Source organism: Haliotis cracherodii, unplaced genomic scaffold (genome assembly GCF_022045235.1).
Source record: "Haliotis cracherodii isolate W230 unplaced genomic scaffold, xgHalCrac1.p SCAF_1, whole genome shotgun sequence".
NCBI classification, from domain to species: Eukaryota; Metazoa; Mollusca; class Gastropoda; order Lepetellida; family Haliotidae; genus Haliotis; species Haliotis cracherodii.
The window spans coordinates 80,678,945-80,703,710 of NW_027266264.1; the positions used below are offsets into that span (position 1 = coordinate 80,678,945).

Genomic DNA, 24,766 nt, shown 5'->3' on the forward strand with positions numbered 1-24,766 from the left:
TATGTATACCCGAATCAATACTCTTGATACACGAAGAACTCTTGTAAGACTACACCTTCACATACCGAACAAGGGCGCTGAAGCAACTCGAATGTGTTCTTTCCTATATGAACTATACGCGGTTTCTTAAATACATTTATTTGGTTTTATCATCTTTCAGAACTAGAAATATAGATAGCCGCGAAGATGATGAAGATAGAATATCTTTGAGTTAATTACATAAAACAAGATGGAATGCAGTAGAGAGTCTATATTAAACCTGTACACTCGTAGAGTCCCCGAATACAGAAGGGCCACGTTGGTTATTTGTTATTATTGTTTGACTACCTGAGTTTGTATATTTCCAAAGAAAGAATGATTTTTGTTCCTTTCTCTTGGCAAACTTTAAAAATATGGCCGTGTAACACATATTTGACTTTTGACTTTTTGTCAAATATATTCCTATATTGAAACCGTTTCTGCGTGAACATTGGACGTGAGCAGCATACATGCCTGTAGTAAATGTACAAACTACAGCTTCTTTTATTACATTGTTTCTTTTGAGATTCGGTAAAAGCTCATAGCATTGTTTTTGGACAGTGATTAATTGTCAGGAATGTAGCTCTGTTTAATGAAAGCAGTTTTGAGGAAGTTATTATATTTAGATGCTTGTGTCATGTGTTAACGTCCAGAATACCTTGGACTGTGATAGTGTGTTGTGAGTGTATATAAGGGGACAAGAGCGTGCATCTCGTTTCTCTCACACATTTCGTCTTTCACACATTTCATTACATCAAGACCAGCTTTCGCGTGAAGATCACTCATCACCCCGGATTCCCTGCCAAGGCCTTTCTCGGAATCTTGACCACTGTCGCCGCGGGGTGAATATATTATTATCACTTATTTTTGCTATCACCACTGTATTTTTGTATTTGAGATGACCGCTGTCGTCATATTATATACTGTCATTGAATATTGTACAACCACTCTATTGTGTACTGCCATTGTAATTGCTGTGCAGTAATTTGTATTGATTTGTAAACCTTGTTAAGTTTGTAATATGTTTGTTGGTTGTATTCCACTTGGTTGTTTGTTGGTTCACACTAAGTTCTCTTACGTACATATTTCTGGGCTAACATATTGTTTCAATTTGGGAATCGACACTTAACAATATTAATGATAAATGCCATATTCAGACCAATTGAAGAAGTACCGGTCAACACAGGTAAACCATGCAGGTCGTTGTCCACGTAGTACACATGTCGAGGTGGTGTGTCATATCGTCGTGTGTATGAGTTAACGACAGACCCTGTCACAGGAGACGCAGTATACATTAATATAGAACTTGTGTTTTGTTACATGCAACAGTTATATTCAAGAAGAATATTGTCATAACGTCTCCTGACAAACTTAGTGTTATTTACAATTATCACAATTTACCTTTGTACACTATATTTTTGTCATGAAATATGAATGATATGATCGGTCGCCAGAAGAAAGAACAGCTTGGGAAAATGACTGCCAGAGATAGGTCGGTTTCAGAACCAAAACTTAATGCACAAATATACCCAATACATTGAACACGGACTATGGAATTCCTTCGTGCACGTGGGTAGGGGGTCATTTTCTATTTTGATAATTCAGTGAAAGGTCGTCAAATCGCCCTGAGCTATTGGTATTGTTGGTTTTCAATGGCCACAGTAACACGTAAACTCTCTGCTCTTGCTTTAATGCAGCATATGTGATCAGATTGGGAATCCTCAAACGTGATGAACGCCTACGTCTATTTGTATGCTTCGAACTGGTATAACTCAGCGAGAGGGAGCCATTATGTTCTATTTGTTTCAGTCTGTGATTTGCAGAACAGGTTTATGCAGACACAAAATCTTAATTATCGGCCCCGCACAAGGCGCCCTAGGTCAATAACAGAAACTAGATCGATTAATCAGAAACTATGCTTTAAGAAATTGTGCCCAAACAGCCAGTCAAATCGCTGTTCACTTGAAGGCCACCGGAGTTTAAGTGTATGACCAGACCAGATCGTTTGCATGCAAGGCGACCACATGTACCACAGTCATCAAACAGACACCTTGCCAGATGCCAATGGTGTTAAGATCGTAGAAACTGGGGGACCGGTTATGGTCTCGCGTAATATATTCAGGGCCAGGGCCAGGGCCCCGTTCCTCAAAGCGACCTTAGCGTTACGATTGTCGTAAGTCAGTGTTAAAGAATGGGATAAACGATCGACTTAGCGCTAAGATAACTTTGTGGAACGGGGCCCAGCTTCACTCTGGACTTTCGTAATGGGCGTCGACGTGTCTGGAGGCGTCCTCACGAACGTCATGCGAACGTCCACCTAAAGTAACATGACACATGTAGGGGTGGGTCTGTAATGATGTAGGGCGGGATCAGTATGACTGCCTGAATACAACTCCATATTGTCCATGGAAGGGTCACTGGACAGTACTATCGAGACCACATACAGGCGCCAATAGTTGCGCCGTTGCGCCATGCTGGTCCACGTTTTGTCTTTCAAGACGGTAACACTCGTGTCCACCGTACGCATATCCCAACTTACTACCCCCAAGCAGTAAAACCTCACCAGAATACAATGGCCAGCCACGAGTCCTGGCCTTTCCCCAACAGAACACGTCTGGGACATGATCAGGAGACGTCAAAGGCCACCCGCTATGACAACCGAGCTGGGCCAGGCGATACAAGAGGAGTGGACAAGATTCCCTCAAATTGTCATTGGGAGATTGATTCGGACCATGCCACGCCGTATAGACGAATGTTTGATCAATCGTGTGGGCATGACTCATTATCTATCAAGTCATCTCAAACCTTCATGTTTGTACAAACAAATCTTCTCGTCTGTCTTGGTTATTTGCACCCTCAAATACACCGCCAACATGTCATTGATTGTCGTGTTACACTTAATCCTTCCTTTTTCTTATTTATTCAATAATATCACTCGATAACGTTTTGTATTTCTGTAATAATCTAATATTTTTAAATATCACCTACTGTTTTAAGAGTATATGTGTCAGGGTTGAAGCGACGTCACCGTTCGGTTTTAATGTAACTAGCAAACGGTCTTGTAGCTCTTCCACAGCACTAGAGCATTGGGGAACAAAGCCTCACGTGCCATTCAACTGTGATTGTAAATGTCTGGTGAATAAATCAGTTATTCTTTGGCCTCCACTGCTCAAAACGATCTTAGGGCTAACGACTATCGTAGAGCCTATATTAAACTATGGAAACTTTGATATCACTTTACACTTTCACCTCTCAACCAGGTTATTTCAAAATATCCTTTTCCCAGTTAACAAATTCGAGACTGTGTCCTGTATTCAACAGGAAAAATCCGTTAAATTGCTCAAACAATATTGTTTGATTGTTATATATATGTGTTGGACAATTTTGAAACTGAAATACCAGACAAAAATATTTTTTTCGGAGGCTTAAAGATATGAAGATTTTCTGTTGACAGATATTGATGTCCGCCAATGAGCAGAAAGGAGAAGCATTACAAGTGATTAATAGATAAATATGTTAAGTTATTCGCGAGAAGATGTCGAGACGAAAAACAAATTTTCCGTCTGTTGCGGTCTAAATGGTAACATGGATGAAGTATTTTGTTTCGAATCCAAGCAGATGTAGTCATAGTAACTATGGATAATGTTGTCATGGAGATGATATCCGTCACAAGCATACTGGCCCAACAAGCGTGATAGATACGATAATACACAAGCTGTAGGTCGCCCGGTATGTGATGGCCATCTGTCGTGAAAACAGCGACTCTTTGTGTAGACGACCGCAGAGTGGACACTTGACGACCTCAGAAGCGAACACTTCCTGAACACTCGCTATCTCAGTTGTTTGGCTTAGTGTTGATTCCCTTGCATCTCAATGAGTTGTTGATGACACCTGCGACTGGAAATACCAACCTTAGGGACGACCCAAAACCCCGTGTGAAGGTAACACGGCAACAGTTACCATTGCGGCTGCTGTCGTGGTATTGCATCCAGACAACATGGGCAAAAGCAGTTCTCATGAAAATCATAACATGTATCGGAATTACTATTTGCTTGTATTCAGACACTAAATATAGTTTAATAGTTGTAATATTTAATAGTTGTAAAAACTTATTCCCGTACATGCCCTCTAAAGAAACTTTCATTGTGTACAATAAATTCCGTAAGTAGGTATTCTGCAAAGTCTATACCTACAAGTATACACGATTGACACATCGTGCCCTGTCGGCGTACAACAGCACAGGTTAAAGCGGTGGTTAGTCGCCGAAAATCCGGGTTCGACTCCCCACATGGCTAAAATGAGTGAAGCCCATTTCTGGTGTCCCCTGCAGTGATATCGGATTAAAACCATACACGCTCACCACTAATGTACCAAATGGAGACGTTAATTTCGACAGTTTCAAAGATACATGTCAATATCAAATGATTGCTAACCTAAAATACACATATCGCAACACACGAATAGACGTGTCTTAACAGGCAAAACAGTATGGGCGCTTCAACAACAAGGAGTCCAAAACGAGTTCCATTTCAACAGCTCAATATGGATCTTTGTCAGTCACCTACAATGCTGACATGAACTTAATACATTGGTGATTTGCCACATGTGTACAAAACAAATGTGTACTGCCCGTTCGCAATGTTCCACCATGGCACAGACGGAATACTACCCTGCTCACTCCTTCACAACTGTGCTGACGCCGCGAGCGATTCCTGTTCAGCTTGACGTAAGACCTCGAAAAGCAGCATCTGGTCCTTAGCTAAAGTTTGGATCCCGGAGAGGTCTATTAGTTCCTCTGGCACACGAAGATACCGACATCTATTCATGTCCGTCCATAAATTAAACAACCGCCGACGATAGTCTGCTTCGGGAAGGAAAGTCGGCTTTTGGTCGAAATCCACTTTCATCTGTCTCCTCTTCGTGAGACGTTTACCATTCTTTGCTGAGGCAACCCTCTCACTAACTATAAGACTTTTCAAAGATTCGGCTTTTGCGAGAGTACCTTCCTCTTCCTGCTCTGGGGGATTCGTCCGTCGCAGATAATCGTTTATATTCTGAAGGAACTCCTCTTTCCGGAGCTCGAGCTCCTCCGTTCGGGCGAGCTCTTCCTCCAGGAGCTCCAGTCTCCGCTCTTCATATAAATCATCCCCCAAGTTGGAGTCTATTGAATCATCAGATGGGTACGTAGATTTTAACTCCCTACTAGGACGGCGATTGAGAGAGGCCGAGGGTGCACGGGCATCTTTTTCTGCCTGGGAGTGAGAAGAAAAGGGGGAATGTGTGTGTCCGTGAGAAATGCTGTTACACGACACACCAGTCGTAGGTCGGGAGACATTGAGCTTAGCCTTGTCAAAACCTACGCACGACGATGTCGCTGGTCTTTTATTCAACCCATCGCCATTTCTTTCATGAACGTTTGATTGGCCGATTGTGAAGGCACTTAAAGGTCTCAGCTTGTCATTGTTAGGAATCACGTCAGCAGACATTCTCCGCCTCGTCACGTCAGAGGCAGGGGCATCGATGAACACGCCGGTGACTGAATTACTCCTACACAGACCAGGTAAAGGTGGAGGAGCATGAATGTGGCCTTCATGGCGCCCTGTGAGACGAGGATGGGCACTGGAGGCTCGGTCTCGTAAAGGCCTCTGAAATTTAAGCCTCCTCGACGCTGCGGCAATTTTTAAAGCTCCACTGATGTTCACCGAGTTGTACGCCGGTCGCAGTTTGCCGTCTGCTTCAAGTTGTCGTAGATCTGAAATTTCGTCAGCCGATAGGTTGGACTTGATCCGGGATACCTTGTCCTTCAGACGCCGATAGTTGACCTTAATGATTCTGTGGTCAAGGTCGAGGAGCTTGAGCGAGTATGTTTTCTCTAGAGTCAGGGTTTGGAGGGATTTCTCAAGACATCGCTGTTCTTTCATGTTGAAGGTCACGGCCGCTACCTCTTTATCGCTCCCGTACTTCCGGCCAGACATAATACTTGTTACCTAGCGAGACACCTGAAAGAATATTGAATTATTGTAAGAATAATGTTTCAAATACATTCCTGATATTTGGGTTGACAATACTTCACCCTGAAACCATACTACCACTGAAACGGTACGGACAGGAATGACACAAAATACCGGAATATTGATATTAACGTTAAATTCGTCATTCGCCACCACTCGCCCCTTTCCGCAACCTGCTCGTCCCCCTATCGATGAATGTTATGTGCGAAAATACGACAAACCAATCAGAATGCGCGTATGATTTCAAGTTCTTCGTCAAAGAATCCCTCAGAAATAATTTGTGATTTTACATATGTCTTGCTTCTAAAAATATACCGAAGACACAGTTAAATGTGTTCAATCATACTGTATAATTCCGCATGTCCCGATGTGCTTTAAATTGCATCTGAAATATTTATAATATATGGGGAAATATATGTGAACCATTACGCAACGAGTTGACAATTGCTTTAGGTATGCCCGTTTGCGCTAGGACGGAGCCCGGTCGCAAAAATGGCCACGAGAGGGGAAGAAGTCGCTCTTCGGCTTGTCCCGGAATAACACGAGTTGGTCACGAATGTAAATTCGTATTACTGCATATAAAATAAACGTAGACGGAATAAAGATTGTTCATGTACTGCCTTTAGTCGACGAACACACAAACAATCAAGTGTTACCTGTGGCAGTGTGCGTGTTGTATTTAGCCACAGTTCTAGCTACCATATATTCAACTGACATCCCCAAAGCAATTTTGGTAAATATTTCCACAGTACGCTTTAACAATCTTCGAAATATTAGCATTGATTCTCATTTAGCAAGTATGACTTAAGAAATATGTGTTTTTTTCAAAAACAAAGAAAGAACATCAGTGCTTCTGAACTATCCGTCACATGTCGAATTTACGGATACCATCGAACATAATTTATGAGCAATCTCCTATGTTAGGGTTCGTCACCTGGCTGATGAGGTGCCATGGCCCGCGATGGTGTGTCATGGTATTTGATGGTGTGTCATGGCACTTGATGGTGTTTCATGGTACTCGATGGTGTGTCGTGGTTCTCGATTGTGCGTCACGGTACTTGATGGTTTGTCACGGTACTTGATGGTGTGTCATGGTACTTGATGGTGTGTCACGGTACTTGATGGTGTGTCATAGACCTCGATGGTGTGTCATGGTACGTGATGGTTGGTGTGTCGTGGTAGTTGATGATGTGTCATGGTACTTGATGGTGTGTCACGGTACTTGATGGTGTGTCACGGTACTTGATGGTGTGTCACGGTTCTTGATGGTGTGTCACGGTTTTTGATGGTGTGTCACGGTACTTGATGGTGTGTCATGGACCTCGATGGTGTGTCACGGTACTTGATGGTGTGTCACGGTACTTGATGGTGTGTCACGGTTTTTGATGGTGTGTCATGGTACTCGATGGTGTGTCATGGAGCTCGATGGTGTGTCATGGTACTTGATGTTGTGTCGCGGTACTCGATGGTGTGTCGTGGTTTTCGATGGTGTGTCACGGTTGTCGATGATGTGTCGCGGTACTTGATGGTGTGGCATGGACCTCGATTGTGTGTCGTGGTACTTGATGGTGTGTCATGGTTTTCGAAGGTGTGTCATGGTTCTCAATGATGTAACATGGAACTCGATGGTGTGTCACGGTACTTGACGGTGTGTCATGGTACTTGACGGTGTGTCGCGGTTCTCGATGAAGTGGAGAGTTGCTCACACTATCAGCCATTTGTTTTGTCTCGTCCAAATTCGATTATTCACAGGTCGCTTTGATGCTTTGATGTTGTTGACTAACATCATACACTCAATGTCAAAAATGCAAATGACGTAACAACGAGAATCGAGAACAAGCCTACAATAAGCCCAGGTTACAAACGACCATAGCCTGATTACACTCCAGACATCACGACATACAAACTTTACAACTCATCAGTGTACTGGTATACAGTTCACGAAGTTTGTCACATAATGACCATTCTTGAAGAAAAATAGGAATCTCTTCAAGTAGTATGGAAACAAACAAATACAACTTTAACGCATAGATCGCATCAGTTATCAATGAAAAAGAAAAAAATGATTTACCATGAAGCAGCCACATTGCAATCCAATAACGTCCAGGGTATCAGCTCCGTGTGATTCTACCCCTAATGAAATACAAGTAGCCAATAACTTAATCCACGGGAACACACCAGCTTGCGGGTGGCAATAAAAAGTATTGACCGTATAGCTTATGTGATTCCACTTGAAGAGAAATGACCGGTACACATGCAAAGAAAACATACCATTACAATGTGCAAATATTTCCCCGAGTTCCGATTCGGCCTGAGGGTGCCCCAATACTGTAGCTGCGTGCTTGTTACACCATACTAATGGAATTGTTTCAAGTCTTTATAAGACTGGTGCGTTCGGTCGATACAGATCATGCGCTTATTTCGTTCTGTGTATTCCTTTGTTTGCTGTTTAACGGAGCACTATTCGTAACGCAGTCAGTGTTATAGTATAGAAGTTATAGATATTCGTAGCGCTGAAGTGGTTTTGTGAAAAAGTTGCAAGCTGTATGCTATGCCTGTTAAGGGGCTTTCGCTCGTCACGCCGAAGACCCGGGTTCGATTCCCGACATGGGTACAATGTGTGAAGTCCATTTCTGGTTTTCCCCGCCATGATATTGCTGGAATATTGATATACGCATACTCACTCGCTCGCTATGCCTGTTAATAATCGACTAACCAGTGATTGATATTATGAGCCTACGTTGAATCATGTCACCATGCCAGACCCTTACGACCAGTAAAGGTTGCAGGGAATCAGTACTAGTACTAGTATGGGAATTGGGTGATCGGACGTGGTGAGGGTGGGAGTTGGGAAGGTAATAGCCCTGGAAGGAATGGTATGGAAATGGTGGGGGTCGGGGGATGAGGCGGGGGGAGGTGGGGGTGGGTGGGTGGGTGGGTGGTGGCGGACTAGACTAGGTGATTGGATAGGTGGAGATTGGATGGGTAAGCGATGTAATGTGAGATGTAATACGTAGGTTGGGACAAGTTGGGAGGTGTGTAGTAGTTATGTAAAATTCAGCATAAATTTAGTCTGGAATACTCGCAAAAACACAGACAGCAGTAGATCCCGGGGTTGATCGTGGTGATACCGTTTCGGCATTAATGCAGCCATGAACCGTGTTAAGTAATAAATAAGGTTTGATTAGCTTTCTTTGATTGATTCTGACGGCTAGTGGAAACATCTTATCGGGGGATTAACACCGGTATCTACAGCTAGGTTGTCAATAGGACAATATAACACTTAAATCATTCTGGACTTGTAAGATGGTAGTTAACTGTGATACAAATAAGAATGGGAAATATGCCTTTATGATTCATCTACTGGGAGTCAATTAAACCAGTTCGTTGTGTTTGTTTTGTTTTGTATGTTTGTTGTTAAACGCTGCAGTCAGCAATATTCCAGCTATATGGCGACTGTCTGTGAATAATCGAGATCTGGATCAGACAATCCAGTGATTGACATCAAGAGCATCGATCTACACAATTAGGTTAGGCATCAACCAAGTCAGCGAGCCTGACAACCCGATCCGGTTAGTCGCCTCTTACGACAAGAGTTGGTTGCTGAAGACCAATTCTAAGACCGTTAATCTTCAGGGGACTGTGTTTGTAAGAAGCCTAGAATTAACTATGATAGAGACTTAATATTAATGTGAGTTATCATTATACATATGGCACACTGGTTTCTGGTCGCAACAATACCAAACGTAGATTAACATGGAGTGAGTGAGTGAGTGAGTGAGGTTTTACGCCGCTTTTAGCAATATTCCAGGAATATCAGGGCGGGGGGACACCAGAAATGGGCTTCACACATTGTACCCATGTCGGGAATCGAACCCGGGTCTTCGGCGTGACGAGCGAACGCTTTAACCACTAGGCTACCCGAACGCCCCAGATTAACATGGAACATCTCTTGAAGGGATCGAGAGACTGTCGTGTTTTACAGTCGTTTACTTAAGAGGGATATTTCCAGATGTTGAAACAAGGTATTGCTAGAAGGGAAAATAGTTGTGTCAATTTTATGAATTGATCACTGAAAATTAGTGATGAGACTAGGTGCTCGCGAAAAGGGTAAGCATGTCCTGCTCTATCGGTAGCTTCCGCCACTCACATATGTTGCTTTCAGTAGTAAGTGCTTGTTTGTTGTCTGACGCGGCACAGAAGTTTCGCAAATACGCAGTAAGCAAATATGCAAATATTTTACAAATCAACCACATGCAAAGTCGACGAGCTTAAGAGACTCCGTGTACCCGTGGAAGTGTATTTATCAAGCAAATGTGTTCACTGTTTACAGACCCAATCTAGACTGTGGCCAGTCTTTCTGTGTTGTGCAAGAGGGACAGAATACATCCATATGCAGTATGTACACATCGATAGAAAATTGATATTTTATTATCTCTTACAAAAAGGCTAATACCGTAACATGTTTGTTTGCAAGCTTAAGGCGTTGAAGTACTAAGAGTGCAACGTACCATAGTAATGACTTAAGCGTCTTTCATTGATTGTGGGATTTATGGGGTAGTGATATTAGTGCTTCCAATAGCAGTCCCGACTGGCAGCATAAGCCGGCAAAATCCATCCATCAATTACGATGGGACTACTTCTTACTCGCGGAAGGGGAAATCAGGACAGTCTGTGAAGTGAGGTGGTATTTGCGTCTGGGATCACGACACCTGTCCAGTACTTAAGTACTTAAACCGCTTACAGGTAGGAGGAATTGATTTTCACTTGTAGAGATACTGGTATTTTGTGTTTTTGAATAATATTAAAGAATTTGGGCACCAACTTGAAGATCCTGCTTTATAACATGAAACATATCAGAAAAAACTCTCTAATATGATTTATTATTACCTACGAGAGCAAACATCGGGCTCATAAAAATCATATGTGCCCTAGGGTCATATTACGTCACGAGACAACAGTGTATTGTTTCCGTCATCCGGACGGCATTTTGACGTCATTCGAATGTTATTGTGACGTGAGGTTGGAATGACGTCACCCTAGAAATAACGTCATAGCTGCAGATTGACGTCATTCGACAAATTCTTGCTCTTGCGACTTGCTGTTCTTGCAGGTAAATACTGAAATTCGTCTCTGTATGTAGACATTTTCTTCGGTAATTACTAGAACATTATATTCGTGTTCATGTCATACTATGTTTACGACACTCGATCGGGATATTCCGGAATTTAGACACTCGTGTCGTAAACATAGTAAAACATGAGCACTCAAATAATATCCTCTATATATTCGCTCGTAGACAATTACTAAATACTATGGTTATCTTAAATGTTGACTTTTAACATAATTGATAAACAATACGAGTTCAAGTTATAAAGTTAGACAAAATATCTATTGATGACAGGTGTTATTTGTAAGTTGAGTTATAGAGAATCTCACTCGAGAATATCAAATATATCAACCCGAGTTGATAAAAGTGGAAAAACTCCGAGGCTTGATGAGGAGTTTTTCACTTTTATCAAGTTTTATCAACGAGTGTTGGTATATTTGATATCAAAAGACACGAGGGGGTGATTTTACTTATCATCCTACATCATTCTTTCAACTTTTTCAGTGTGTAGACAGAAATAAGCAGTGTAAGTGTAAAATGTACTGCTGACAGCTTCAGTAGCAGAGCCATTAGTGACGTCATTTGATTGTGACGTCATGGTTGCCTCACCTGGATTTTTTATAGAAAACATTTTTATTTTTTGGCATCAAGTTGGGCACAGGTGATACTTGTACAAATATTTGCCCCCTCCTATCAAAAAAAATAACTACGGCCTCGGCTATAGTAGCGACACACAGATACATAGAATTATATTTAACATGTTTACAATTACCACGACATTAATGTTTTGATATTCGTATTTTAGGCTAGGTCCAAACTTTATCTCTGACCAGTCCCTATCGAGGATGCATGTCACTATATTCAAATGTCTATGCACCAGTAGCGACACACAAAGCAACATTATCACATTATCGTTCTTACTGAACAGAAGTCGAAGACCTTGACATTTATAGCGACGCCTTCTGCACAATTTCCAAATCAAATTAATCATTGTGTCCGATATTCAATACATCAATCGAAAAACGCAACGGATGTAAAACAAGTATTATTCATCCATGCCTATCAACTCAGCTGGCAGCACAATTACAATGCTGCACGATCTCATTGCTATCAGCGGCAGATATCTGCTATTGTCTCGTGATAAACACAGGCACTTTTATGAATATATTTCTAAGTAATTGTCCGTATTGGTGACGATTTAACATTAAAATTCGCAATTTATTTATTTCGGGTCATCGCGTTCTTTAAATTTTACGACTTCTGTTGTCTAGAGTGTGATTTACGACAATTTGTCACGAACGGATTACGACATTCAGGTGTGGCAGGCACTTGCTGGTAGCAGACGGTTCGCTGGATTGTTGCGTTGAAAGGTTACCAGATACAGTTTGGGCAACGTTACTGATAAAAAAGGGACCTATAGGTTAATCTTGTACCCTGCGTACCTTGACAATGGACGTATGTTAACACACGACCACATTGTAAATTCCAACAGTGTAGACCTAGGAAATGGATTTTCAGATTATGCTTTACAGATGTTATAAGCCTCGGGATTTACAAGGACTTAAATAACAGTAGGAATCCTTACTGGAACATTTGATGGATATATGTGCCAATATTAATTAAAAAACCCAAAATGTTTTTTTCTTCAAAATAAAAATCCAGACATACAAATGGAATTAGAAATCCAAATTTATGACTTAAATGTGTCATATTTTGTGGGTTGCTTTTTGAGTCATTGAAGATACATCCGAAACTCTCAAACAATGAGGGGGCACGGGTGGCCAAGTCGTCTAAGGAGCCGCGACTCGCTGTGCAGAGTTGCGTCCCTTGGGCACGCCAGAAACCTATGATTGTGGGTTCGAATCCCGGTTCGTCCCGATTATGTTTCTTGGTTTGTCAGCACCTTACCCGTGCTCGTGGGTTTCACCCAAGTGGTAAACGTCTGAGACCTGCATCATTTCGGGCTTTCCTCCCACATTAAGCTGACACGCCGTGATATAACTGGAATACTGTTAAAAGCGGCGTTAAACCCAACTCACTCACACAAACAGTGAGTATATACTGCTTAACAATGATGCGGCTATTGATATGTATCATTATATTATGAAACATGGTAATGTGTAATAATGGTCAGTGATACTTAACAAGGAACCAAGAAGCGTCAGTTCAATGACAGTATCAATCACTATCTGTATGACAACATCTCAAAAAACACATTTAGATCCACCTCGGCAGAGTATCCCTACCAGATGTCGAGTGGTATATTATTAGATTAATTGTAATAAAGTGTTAGAGCTCCTTACTAGTTACCAAATGTCAGTGTTCAGCCTTATCTGACAATGGATAAAACCATACCTGGTTCCAGAATCCTCATTGATATGCACACAGTCTGAATCAGGCCACGATTTCAGCAAATCTGGTACCATATAGTTCTTTCCAGGCATCCAATCCCCTCTCAACCACGTTTACAAAAATACAACTTAATTTGCCTGAGGTAAAACTGAACTCAAAGTAACCATGACACAGCCCTCACTTTCCGATAACCTTTCTTAATGGCGCTGAACAGACAATGGTTCTATTTCGTATTATATAGTCTGTCAGGAACTGTGACTTGCAGTGGGTATGTAATGTACTAGGTCAAATGTCGAAACGGGTCTCCTATGGATTACATGGCTTTAAGGTATGTAATCCCAGTCTAAACATTGCTACACGCTACTGGGCAGACAGATAAAGACTACACTTCGTGCTAGCATATATTCACAACAGAATACAATTCAGTGACCTATCCGATGAACAATATTTTGAAAAGGTGGCATGCAATCAGATGTCTTGCCCTTTTTCTAAGCTTGTATTGTCATTGAGATCTAGTCCCATGAAATTAGCCATTCACCGCAGCGACTCCCGGTTCGTGTGGTACCATCCACACCATCGGTAACTATGTACTCGGCCATAACAATATCCGAATCTACTGTGCCAAGGCCGGACTACTTCCTCAGCGGAACTATCGTGGGGGTCTGGAGGAGGCATTCGGGTGTGATGAGACGGAACTGGAATGCTTCTTGACTAGTGTCCATATCGTTAGTGCTGACAGGATGTGACATTTGATAGTATGGGAATGTATTTTATATACTCAACTATTTGTCCATATAATCTGTAAATTGGCTTTAGTGACTGAGACATTCTTCGTCAATGCCCTGATTCGGATAGACACTGATATAACAAGAACGGCGACGACGACCCTGTATGTGATAATAATAATAATCATAATCATCCTCATCATAATCATCATTACCACAATTAATAAGAAAATCGTTGGATTGCTCATCAATCTAATTTGTTCCATGTCCCTCCGAGAAACAAGAAATACCCCAATACTTGTATATAGTCCTTATGAAAGTACGGACAGCAGGAATTTAAAATATTGAGGTTATAAGTCTTAAAGTTTTATGTATCATTCACACGTGCCCAATTACTTGTCTGTTATTTGGAAATTACAAGACAGTGGACTAATTAGAAATATTTGTTTTAAACCGCTTAGAACGTTTTTGAGGATTGAAAAGAGCGCTTAAGTAAGTAAACGTGCGCTCTTCTATTTTGGGTTCTCGTTTTACGATGTATGCTTCATAAATGTGATTCCAGAAGTGACTGGACTAACGGATGTCACACTCGCATGCGAGTGTTTGTTTATTCCATTTATATCCCGGCGTGACACGCCAGTTTGGAGGCCCCAAGTGGCAGTCGTAGCCGTTGACCACATTACTGAATCCCATATGTACTGACAAGCCAAGTACAATCGGGCCTATCTTGGATTCAACTCTCGACCCGCGGACCCTGGTAGGACCAAGGTGCAAGGGCTCTGCACATCACATTGTATCGCTATAGACCCCCTGGCTCCCCGTGAACTGATGCAGTGAATGGTGTCTCCCAGCCACCATCGTCTGACTGTAACCTCCCTCTAATACCTCCTTGTATTGATGCTTTCTTATTCTTGTAGTGTACTACACTTTCAGATACTGGTAATTCGGTAACACATAATGTTTGTGTGTCATTGTTCAGATCGATGATGACCTACGGGAGAGCATAAATCGAAGTAATTGATACCACGCTGTGAGAGGCGAAGAAACATCTTTGTTCCCGAGGCCCCCTGCGGTGACACCATACCACCAGTAACTGCCACCGAGTAATAAATTCACACCGATATAACAAGCAAGACCTGCGTATTGTACATCACAGGCCGCATTACAGGCCCGGCGACATGGGTTTATCGCAGTACAATGTGCACTTAGTATGTTTTAATTTACTTCAGTGAGATGTCTGATTGTGTTTGGTTCGGCCATATATCAAGAGCAGTACAATATAGATGTAATAAGTGTCAAACGTGGCGAAATGAAAACGATAATGGGTAACGCGAGATATGAATCGATTTATAGAATCAAATATACTCGCCGACAAAAGAAACGCCAATACATATATGTTGGTTAATATATGAAGAATTACTCATATTTAGAAATATTAGATTGGTTTGATGGCAGAAACGAATATACTGGTATATTGTGTGATCCTACGCTGATGAACTTATAACATGTGACGTCATAGATCCATGACTCGAGATACACCACATGTCTCGTGCAGGATTAACATGTAAAGTTTGGAAATCACGGGCAGCATATCGCGATACGAATAAAAACACCGTGGTAACACTTGACTTATCGTTAGTTTTGTCATTAAGTGGTACACATTGGAAACATTTCTTCTGAACGTATATACTTCTCAATACAGTTCTATGGTTCGCGTTTCTTTTGGTGAGTATACGTCAGTTTGGGATAACTGTGTTGTTAGATTAAGGATTGGAATTTCGCCATACAACATTGTGGTTTGAGTGATCTACTGTTTATAGCCTTGTCATTGGGATATGTTCTGCCCTTAATGTCATACAAATTTAAACGAACTCATTTTATGTACACACAAAATAACTTTAACCCTTTTATGGAGGATCGGTTAATGAGAGTCGTTTTATTCAATATGTCTACCACCACGATGGCCTAAATGTGTCTGCCACCACGATGTCCTAAATGTGTCTGCCACCACGATGTCCTAAATGTGTCTGCCACCACGATGTCATAAATGTGTCTGCCACCACGGTATCCTAAATGTGTCTGCCACCACGATGGCCTAAATGTGTCTGCCACCACGATGGCCTAAATGTGTCTACCACCACGGTGTCCTAAATGTGTCTGCCACCACGATGTCCTAAATCTGTCTTCCACCACGGTGTCTTAAATGTGTCTGCCACCACGATGGCCTAAATATGTCTACCCCGAAGAAGTCTGCGAGAGCCATCATTGATTGTCAGAATAAACTGTTACAGAGTTTTTGACAAGCCGGACTCATTATAATATATGCTTTTATTTATGTAAATATATCCGAACAAAACCTTAAATCAAAAGGCAAACAAAATACTTTCAGAATTTCACTGACCTTTGAGACATGTAAGGTGATTGAAATAGATGAAAGTGAACCTAACTCTGAGTATGCTATTAGAGTACGGGGAGGGGTGGGTTGAACGGGAGTGTATGTGTGTGTGTGTGTGGGGGGGGGGGGGGGGGGGGGGGGGTACTTGTGACAATACACCAAGCACAGGAGTTCATATCGACTTTCCTTCCTCCCTATTATACCTTTTGAGCTGTACTCTTTCAAAATAACACAGCGTGATTTATCCGAGCACGCCCGAATGGCTGCCGACGTTCCACCGGTGGCCACTTAGCAAACGTGGTCACCGGGCACACCATAGCATCGTTCATCTCTATCAAATATCACCGACGTTAAGCAATAATCAATAGCACCCTACAGGTCCGAGGACCGTGTTGTGTGTTGTTGGGCTCAACGAGGATTTCCGCGTCGCCATCATAACAGTGTCACCTGACAGGGTATTTTTGCTGCTCAGCTGTTCCGTTGACCCCCCGTCATCGTTCACGCTATTGTCGCAGCGCCATCACTGTCCCTTAAAGGCCGGAGATTGGTAATATATATATTTGTTTTGTCTAGAAACGAAATCGATAAACATATTGATTTTTAACAGCAAATATTCAAGTGATTATTCCCCTTGCTGTGTTGTATCCTTAATGTTGAGTGTACTTGGATGGTTGACATACGAATAATCATCTTGTGATTGAGTGAGTGAGCGGGGTTTAACGACTCTTTCAAAAAGAATTCAGTTATATCACAGCTTTGTTTCTCATTTTACTACCCATTCAGCAATATTCCAGCTTTATAGTGTTCTATAATAATCGAGTCTGGACCATACAATCCAGTGATTGACATCATGAGCATCGATCCACGGAATTGGGATACGGTGACCAATGCAAGTCCGCGAACCTGACCACTCGATCCTGTTAGTCCCTTCGTGTGAAGCCCATTTCTGGTGTCCCCCGTCGTGATATTGCTGGAATATTGCTAAAAGCGGCGTAAAACCATACTCACTCACTGTTAGTCCCTTCTCACGACAAGCATGGCTTGCTAAAGACCAATTTTAACCTGGATCTTCACAGGCATCAGTTGTATCATGGCAGGCCAGCTAATGTAAGAGGGAGCCAACGGTGAAGCAGGTGTTAGATGTTTTTTAGTGAACACCTACGAGTATTCACAACCAGCGGATCCTGACGGGGCAAAAGCAGCTAAAGTTTATCAGCGAATAACGGCACCTGAGGCTACTGAGCTAACTACAATACCAACTTAAGACGTTATATCGAGGTAATTGCCATACTCCATACTTCCTGTTTGTGACAGAGACATAGTACGCCACTTGAAATCTCACAAAAGATTATAAAACCTGGAGATGATCACTTAATAATGGTAGGGTTATTTGACGGACCTCACAAGGAGGCGCTCCTGGGATATAGACAGAGCCATCCTGAGATACCTCGGCAAAACATGACATAATCATTCTTATACTCACTCCATGCATGACCTCTTGCTCAATTAACATATCACAATTCAATTTTGTTTTAAATGATATATCACGTATCCATTGCATGGGTATCGTCTTGCTCAACAATTAATATAATGAAGACGCAATGGCTGAAACACAATAGGAAACCCAGCGAGACAGCAGTAGGTGGGTATTTGTAATAGAAGACAAAGTCCCGTTAAAGCAACGGGGTGATTTTTGAATGATTAATTACTATAAATACACGTCAGGTAAATCAATACATCAAACTACCTCCACAAATATTTAGATATTCTTTTTTAAATTTTACAAAACTGCTGGTTCTAGGTGGGTGAGTGCTCAGACAATATTTATCTCTATCGTGGCTGCCTGTAAGAATCCACTAACTTCCTGGAACGAAGCGCCCACAAGCCCAATTGCGTAGATCGATGATCATGATGTCAATCACTGGATTGTCTGGTCCAGACTCTATTATTTACAGATCGCCGTCATATAGCTGGAATATTGCTGAATGCTGCGTTAAACAACAAACAAACAAACAAACAACCAGGACAGTTTAAGAGCTGACCTTTCAGAGTGGTCACAAATTCAGTAATACTAATGTCCAGCAGTTACTGTGACCGGCCCAGTTACAGTACAAGATGTGCGGCGTCCACTCTAGCCAGACCTGACCAAGGCAATATATTTTCGAACGACTGCCAACAAGTATTCACCTGACTTCTCCTTCCTGCGCCTCTTCTGATAAGGCGAACATACACCTGTTCACACATGTGTGTTAAAAGTGCTGAATAAGAAGAATAAACTTTTTTAATCCTCATAAGGACGCTGTTGTAACTAAGGTCTGTGATTTACGGGGCACCTCGCAAGTCTTCTCTGTTGCATACACACCTACATACCTGTCCAGCCTTAATCTGCTCTTCAAGTGAAGAAAGCTTTTACGGGATTAGATAACACAAGACGTATTAAGTTTACTCGGATCCGGAGAAAAGAAATGAAATGCGTGTCAAAGAAGGGATTAGGGAAATGTCATATATGGAAATGACATCAGATTGTATTATACAGGCGCACAGACGCATATCTCTAACATTACTTTACCTTAGTAACTACATGTGACTCTCTATCAAGATATACCAGAGTTGTCCTATAGATCACAGCAGACCCTTATTTCTACATGTAAATTTCTGTATCAAGATATACCTGAGTTGCCCTATAGATCACAGCACACACGTATTTCTACATGTGAATCTCTCCATCAAGATATACCTGAGTTGCCCTATAGACCACAGCAACCCTTATTTCTACACGTGAATCTCTGTATCAAGATATACCAGAGTTGCCCTATAGATCATAGCACACCCTTATTTCTACACGTGAATCCTTATATCAAGATATACCAGAGTTGCCCTATAGATAGATCATAGCACACCCTTATTTCTACATGTGAATCCTTATATCAAGATATACCAGAGTTGCCCTATAGATCATAGCACACCCTTATTTCTACACGTGAATCTCTGTATCAAGATATACCAGAGTTGCCCTATAGATCACAGCACACTCTTATTTCTACATGTGAATCTCTGCATCAAGATATACCTGAATTGTCTTATAGATCCAACACACCCTTATTTCTACATGTGACTCTCTCTATCTTGATATTCTCAAGTTGCCCTATAGATCATAGCACACCCTTATTTCTACATGTGACTCTCTCTATCTTGATATTCTCAAGTTGCCCTATAGATCATAGCACACCCTTATTTCTACATGTGAATCTTGATATTCTCAAGTTGCCCTATCGATCAGACAAATCCCTTATTTCCACATGTGACTCTCTCTATCTCGCTATACTGGAGTTGCCATATCTATCAGACCACACCCTTATTACTTATGTGATGCTCTCTATCTCCATATACCCGTGTTGTCCTATAGGTCAGACCACAATCTTGTTTCTATTAGTGAGTGTCTCTCGATATACCCCAGCTCCCCTATAGATCAGACCCATTCAGATGACGTCATTTCACATTGGGTTTCGTTCCATGGCTCATCCACAGATCTATGACAGATACAGATCGCGACGATAGTTCAGCCATAAAGAAAGAAATGTGAAAATCAGATTTCTCTTATCAACAGCACCAAGGAAACAAATTGTCAAAATATCGAGCCATCTTGAGTTTCCAACTTTATGTGTAGTCCTTGTGACTATAAGCTGATGGTACAAACGCCGTAATACCACGAATATAACACAACAGGTGTTATATGTACCTTTGATTATTTCAGAAGCAATATTATCCCGACACGACACCGCGTGGGGTGGTATGTCCGTGGGATGTATCCTCGTAAACGTCCCCTACACAACAAAAGTTAATTGAACAGATGTGAAACGCAAAGTAAAATCAACATTGATCCTGAACAATATTACATTAAGTTCCGAATTGTGCTGTATCTTCGATCATAGCTTTGGCAGTCACGTTGTTTTAACGAGAGGCACAAACAGACTTAAATGTCGTTTTATTGAGGTATTTTGAGATGAAGAAAAATGTGGACGCAAATTGTTTCTAAGGAAAAACGGATTCATCACACTTTGAGGGCCTTCATGTCATTATAAACTGCAATAAACATGCTGAAAGTGCGTTGTTTGATTTCTGGCCGCCGCGTTGTTGTTTATTCATTGTGGCGCCTCGTGACAGAATTATCAGGAACAGGGATTATGAATGGTCTTTATCCCTTGCCAGACCTCGTGGTAGTCAATGCTCTCCTGGAAGCAGCGGTCGCTCGATGTGTAAAAACATACAGACTGCTTTAATATTTGATAATCCTCTCTTGAAGAGTTTGCGAATGTGCTAGATGCACGCGGGAGACACGTTCTCGGGAGTGGTATTGTCTTCTAGCTTTCCTGGCTTTGGTCTTGTTGTTGGTACTTGTGGCTCCCCTCACTCGTCAACACACTGGAATTGGGAGACAAATATTCCTCTAGACTCCTTATAGTCTCAGAGGATATGGGTGGTCCATTGGTCTAAGGCGTTGGCATTATCTGTAGAGTTACGCCCCTTGGCTGCCGGGATCCGCTGATCTGGTTTCGGATCCCCGATTCGTCACGATTGCGAGACTTGATTTGTCTGCACAAAACCGTACAGGTTTAAATACTGCAGTAGACGTCTAACACCTACAATGATTCAGGCGTTCCTCCCAGAATTAAGCCACACACCATGATATAACTAAAATATACTCTTAAAAACAAGAAACGCAAAGCCAGATTTATGTGAGGTAGGAAAATACATTTAAACGAGGAACCGTACAAGGTATTGAGCCAAAATGTTGTGGAGAGAACCCTTTGTGAGTGTAGTCATCTCAGTTAACGGTTCATAGGAAAAGTCCAAGGTGAAGGTCAGCTACCATCAATAACGCGTATGTCCCCCGTTGGAATCGATAGCGCCCTGACATCACCTGCCCATGGAAGAGACGAGTAAGCGAATCACATCCTGGGAAATGGTAGCCCACTCGGCCTGAAATGCAAAAGCCAATTGCTGCAACGTTTGGGATTGTGGTTGACGTCGGCGTAGCTCATCTTTCCAATTCATCCCACAGTTGCTCTATCGGGTTCAAATCCGGGGATCTGGAGGGCCGGGGGAGAACATCAACGTTGTTGTTATGTAGACAGGCTCTTGTGATCTGTGCTGTATGCAGTCAAGCGTTATCCTGCTGTAATACACCGTTGCCGTTGGCTGTAATTGGGAGGTACGTGATGTAGGAGAATTTCGTTGATGTATCGTTGAGCCGTAAAATTGCCCCGGATATGGACCAAACCTGTCCAGCCATGATGAGAGAGATAGCCGCCCACATCATAACGCTACCCCAACTAAATCTGTCGATTTCCTGTACGCAGTTTCCGGCGTAACGTTCTCCCCGACGTCTGTAGACATGTGCTCTTCCATCCCCTCGTCGGAGGAGAAATCTTGATTGGTCGCTGAAGTAGACATTTCTCCATCACAGTTGAGGCCATACCCTGTGTTGACGCCACCAATGCAGTCGTTGTTGACGATCTTGTCGACCCAATTTGACGCATCGAAGAGGACGTCTTGTTCGTAGACCTGTTGCTCTTAAACGGTTTCGTATAAGGTGGCTGTGGTCATCCTTTCACATAGGTGACGCAGTCGGATGTAGGGATCTTGGGAGGGGCTGGTTACTCTTGGTCGTCACGACCTAGGCCGATCACGTGTTGACCTATGCTGATGAAACCGATCCCATAGCCTTGTGATGGTGCTGGGCGGTACATTGAAAACCCTGGCTACAGCTGATCAGGATTCCCCTGCTTGCAAGCGGCCTATGGCTTTGTTTCTTTGCACTTCTGTTAATCTGGGCATGTTGTTGAACTGTCACTGTTCGATTGACGCAGATGCCAGGCAATGAAAAAACGTGCACTTTATACCGTTCATAGTGATGCTGCACGTGCAGTACATGCAGCTCCATGGTCTGGGTGCATTCTTCCGAATTGTACGTGTTTCCAGACTGATAGTTTGCATGTCCTTGTTGTGATCATTTGGATCCGAGGAATTTCTCACCGACACTATAACACATTCAACCTCTTTATTTGGCACCTCTTGGTTCGCTAATATTGCTTTTATGGCTAAAAATATCCGTATTGCGTTTCCTTTTTTTTGAAGAGTTATACTTTTCACAACGGTGTTAAACTCAACTTACTCACTCAATCTTATGTGGGATGGTTGGCTTGTTGTTTAACGCCGCACTCAACAACATTCCAGCTATATGACGACGGTCTGTAAATAATCACGTCTGTACCAGACAATCCAGTGATTGATATCATGAGCATTGATCCACGCAATTGGGATCGATGGCATGCATCAACCAAGTCAGCGAGCCTGACCACTCGATCCCGTTAGTCGCCTTTTGCGACAAGCATAGTCGCCTTTAACGGCAAGAATGGGTTGCTGAAGACCTATTCCATCCTGGATCTTCGCGGGTCCAATCTTATGTAATAATTTATAAACATATTGAAAAGTACAAGAATATTAGGGCCCTAGATTCACCTCTTACGTATAACTCTACAGCCATTACCATTAGCATACTGCAGTCCTGTTGCAAGTACGTCTATAAGGAGTCGTTTTGTTTCGGTTCGTTGTCAGAGGTGAGGTGAGGTGAAATTGGGTTTAACGTCGCGTCCAAGATTATTGCACTTATATAGCGACGTGCATGCACGTGTATGTGTGTGTGTGTGGCTGCTTGTACTAGTCCGGACTGATGCCGATTTATAGTGCTAGCCCACTGAGATACCATGCCGCAGTTTAACATGAATACCCCACTCAGACACAGTATACTGACTCCGAGCCGACCAGTGCTTGTTTTAGCCCCTTAATGCCGAGCGCCAGACAGGATAACAACAAGTACAATCTTTTAACGTCTTTTTGTATGACGCGGCCCGGGATCGATCCCTGGACCTTCCGCTCTCCGGGCGGACGCTCTACCACTAGACCACGGAGGCGGTCCGGTTCGTTGTCAGAAATAGCAATACATTAAATATCACCCCATAACACCAGTTCCATTTCTACTACTGAACGCGACCGCCTCGTGGTCTAGTGGTAGAGCGTCCGCCCGGAGAGCGGGGGGTCCGGGGTTCGATCCCGCGTCATACCAAAAGACATTAAAAGATGGTACTTGTTGTTACCCTGTCTGGCGCTCGGCATTAAGAGGCTAAAACTAGTCGTCTCGGAGTCAGTATACTGTGTCTGAGTGTGGTATTCATCTTAAAACTGCGGCATGGTTTCTCAGTGGGCTAGCACAATAAATCGACATCAGTCCGGACTAGTACAAGAAGCCACACACATACACGTGCATGCACGTCGCTATATAAATTAAATAATCCTGGACGCGATGTTGAACCAAATTTCACCTCACCTCACCTCACCCACATAACACCAGTTCCATTTCTACAAATGGACGTACAATAGAGTCCTGACTGTCCATAAACGCAGCGAGAAATGTGAAATGGTTCACAGATACTTTTTTGGAAAAAACAGTCATAACTTTGAAATAGACATACTTTTGAAATAACCCTACTCAATGGACCATATACCATCTTGATAAACTTTTCGGAAATATGTATATGTCTCACCTGTATGAAACCCACTGTTTTGAATCAAAGACACGTAGCTTTCAGTCACCAGTACATCCACACAAGTTGACGATATACCTTGTGCCGGCACGTATTGTCTGTGTGCCACGCATGACGTGGTGTAATCTACAACCTTGATTGTACATCACAGCCGTGGCATCAACTCACCACAGCTGTCAACGTTAAACAAACAATGTCAACAAGGAGATCGGTGTTCATTTCAGAGTACCTAGCTCTGTATGCGTCCTATTCTGACGATAATAGAATATGTTCAACTCTTAAGTTAAGTGTGTAAAATCCCAAACAGTAGATTTACCCCCGCTGTCTCGAAAAGGTTCGATGGGGCCTTTGAAGTAGTAAATACATTTCTGTCTTTTGAAACAGATCGATGTTCTTATTCTGGGGTACATTAGAATACCTTTGATACTCTTCAACCATAAGAACATCGTTGCATAAATGCCTGTCGCGGGGCACATCAAGAACGAATATTTTGTTTTGGTGTGTCAGTATGACTGACGTTATTGTTATTACGATGTCGCCATGGTACACAA

The 24,766-nt window shown here is 42.4% G+C and overlaps 1 protein-coding gene across 2 annotated transcripts; it reads right to left on the reverse strand.

Moving 5' to 3' along the window:
- Positions 1-4,700: 4,700 nt before the first annotated feature.
- LOC139469557 (uncharacterized) lies at positions 4,701-24,300 on the reverse strand. Of its 2 annotated transcripts, none has more exons than XM_071251754.1 (2): positions 24,216-24,300; positions 4,701-6,017 (listed from the first exon to the last, which is right to left on the reverse strand). In XM_071251754.1, exon 2 carries the CDS (start codon positions 5,991-5,993, stop codon positions 4,701-4,703), a length of 1,293 nt encoding a protein of 430 aa, XP_071107855.1. In that variant the 5' UTR covers positions 5,994-6,017; positions 24,216-24,300. The 2 variants fall into 2 exon arrangements, with proteins under 2 accessions (XP_071107855.1, XP_071107863.1); XM_071251762.1 differs by having other exon boundaries at positions 24,231-24,297.
- Positions 24,301-24,766: the final 466 nt, after the last annotated feature.

What these genes read in the sequence shown, in the direction of transcription:
- LOC139469557 (XM_071251754.1), bottom strand. Translation starts at nt 5,993, where the DNA reads ATGTCTGGCCGGAAGTACGGGAGCGATAAAGAGGTAGCGGCCGTGACC.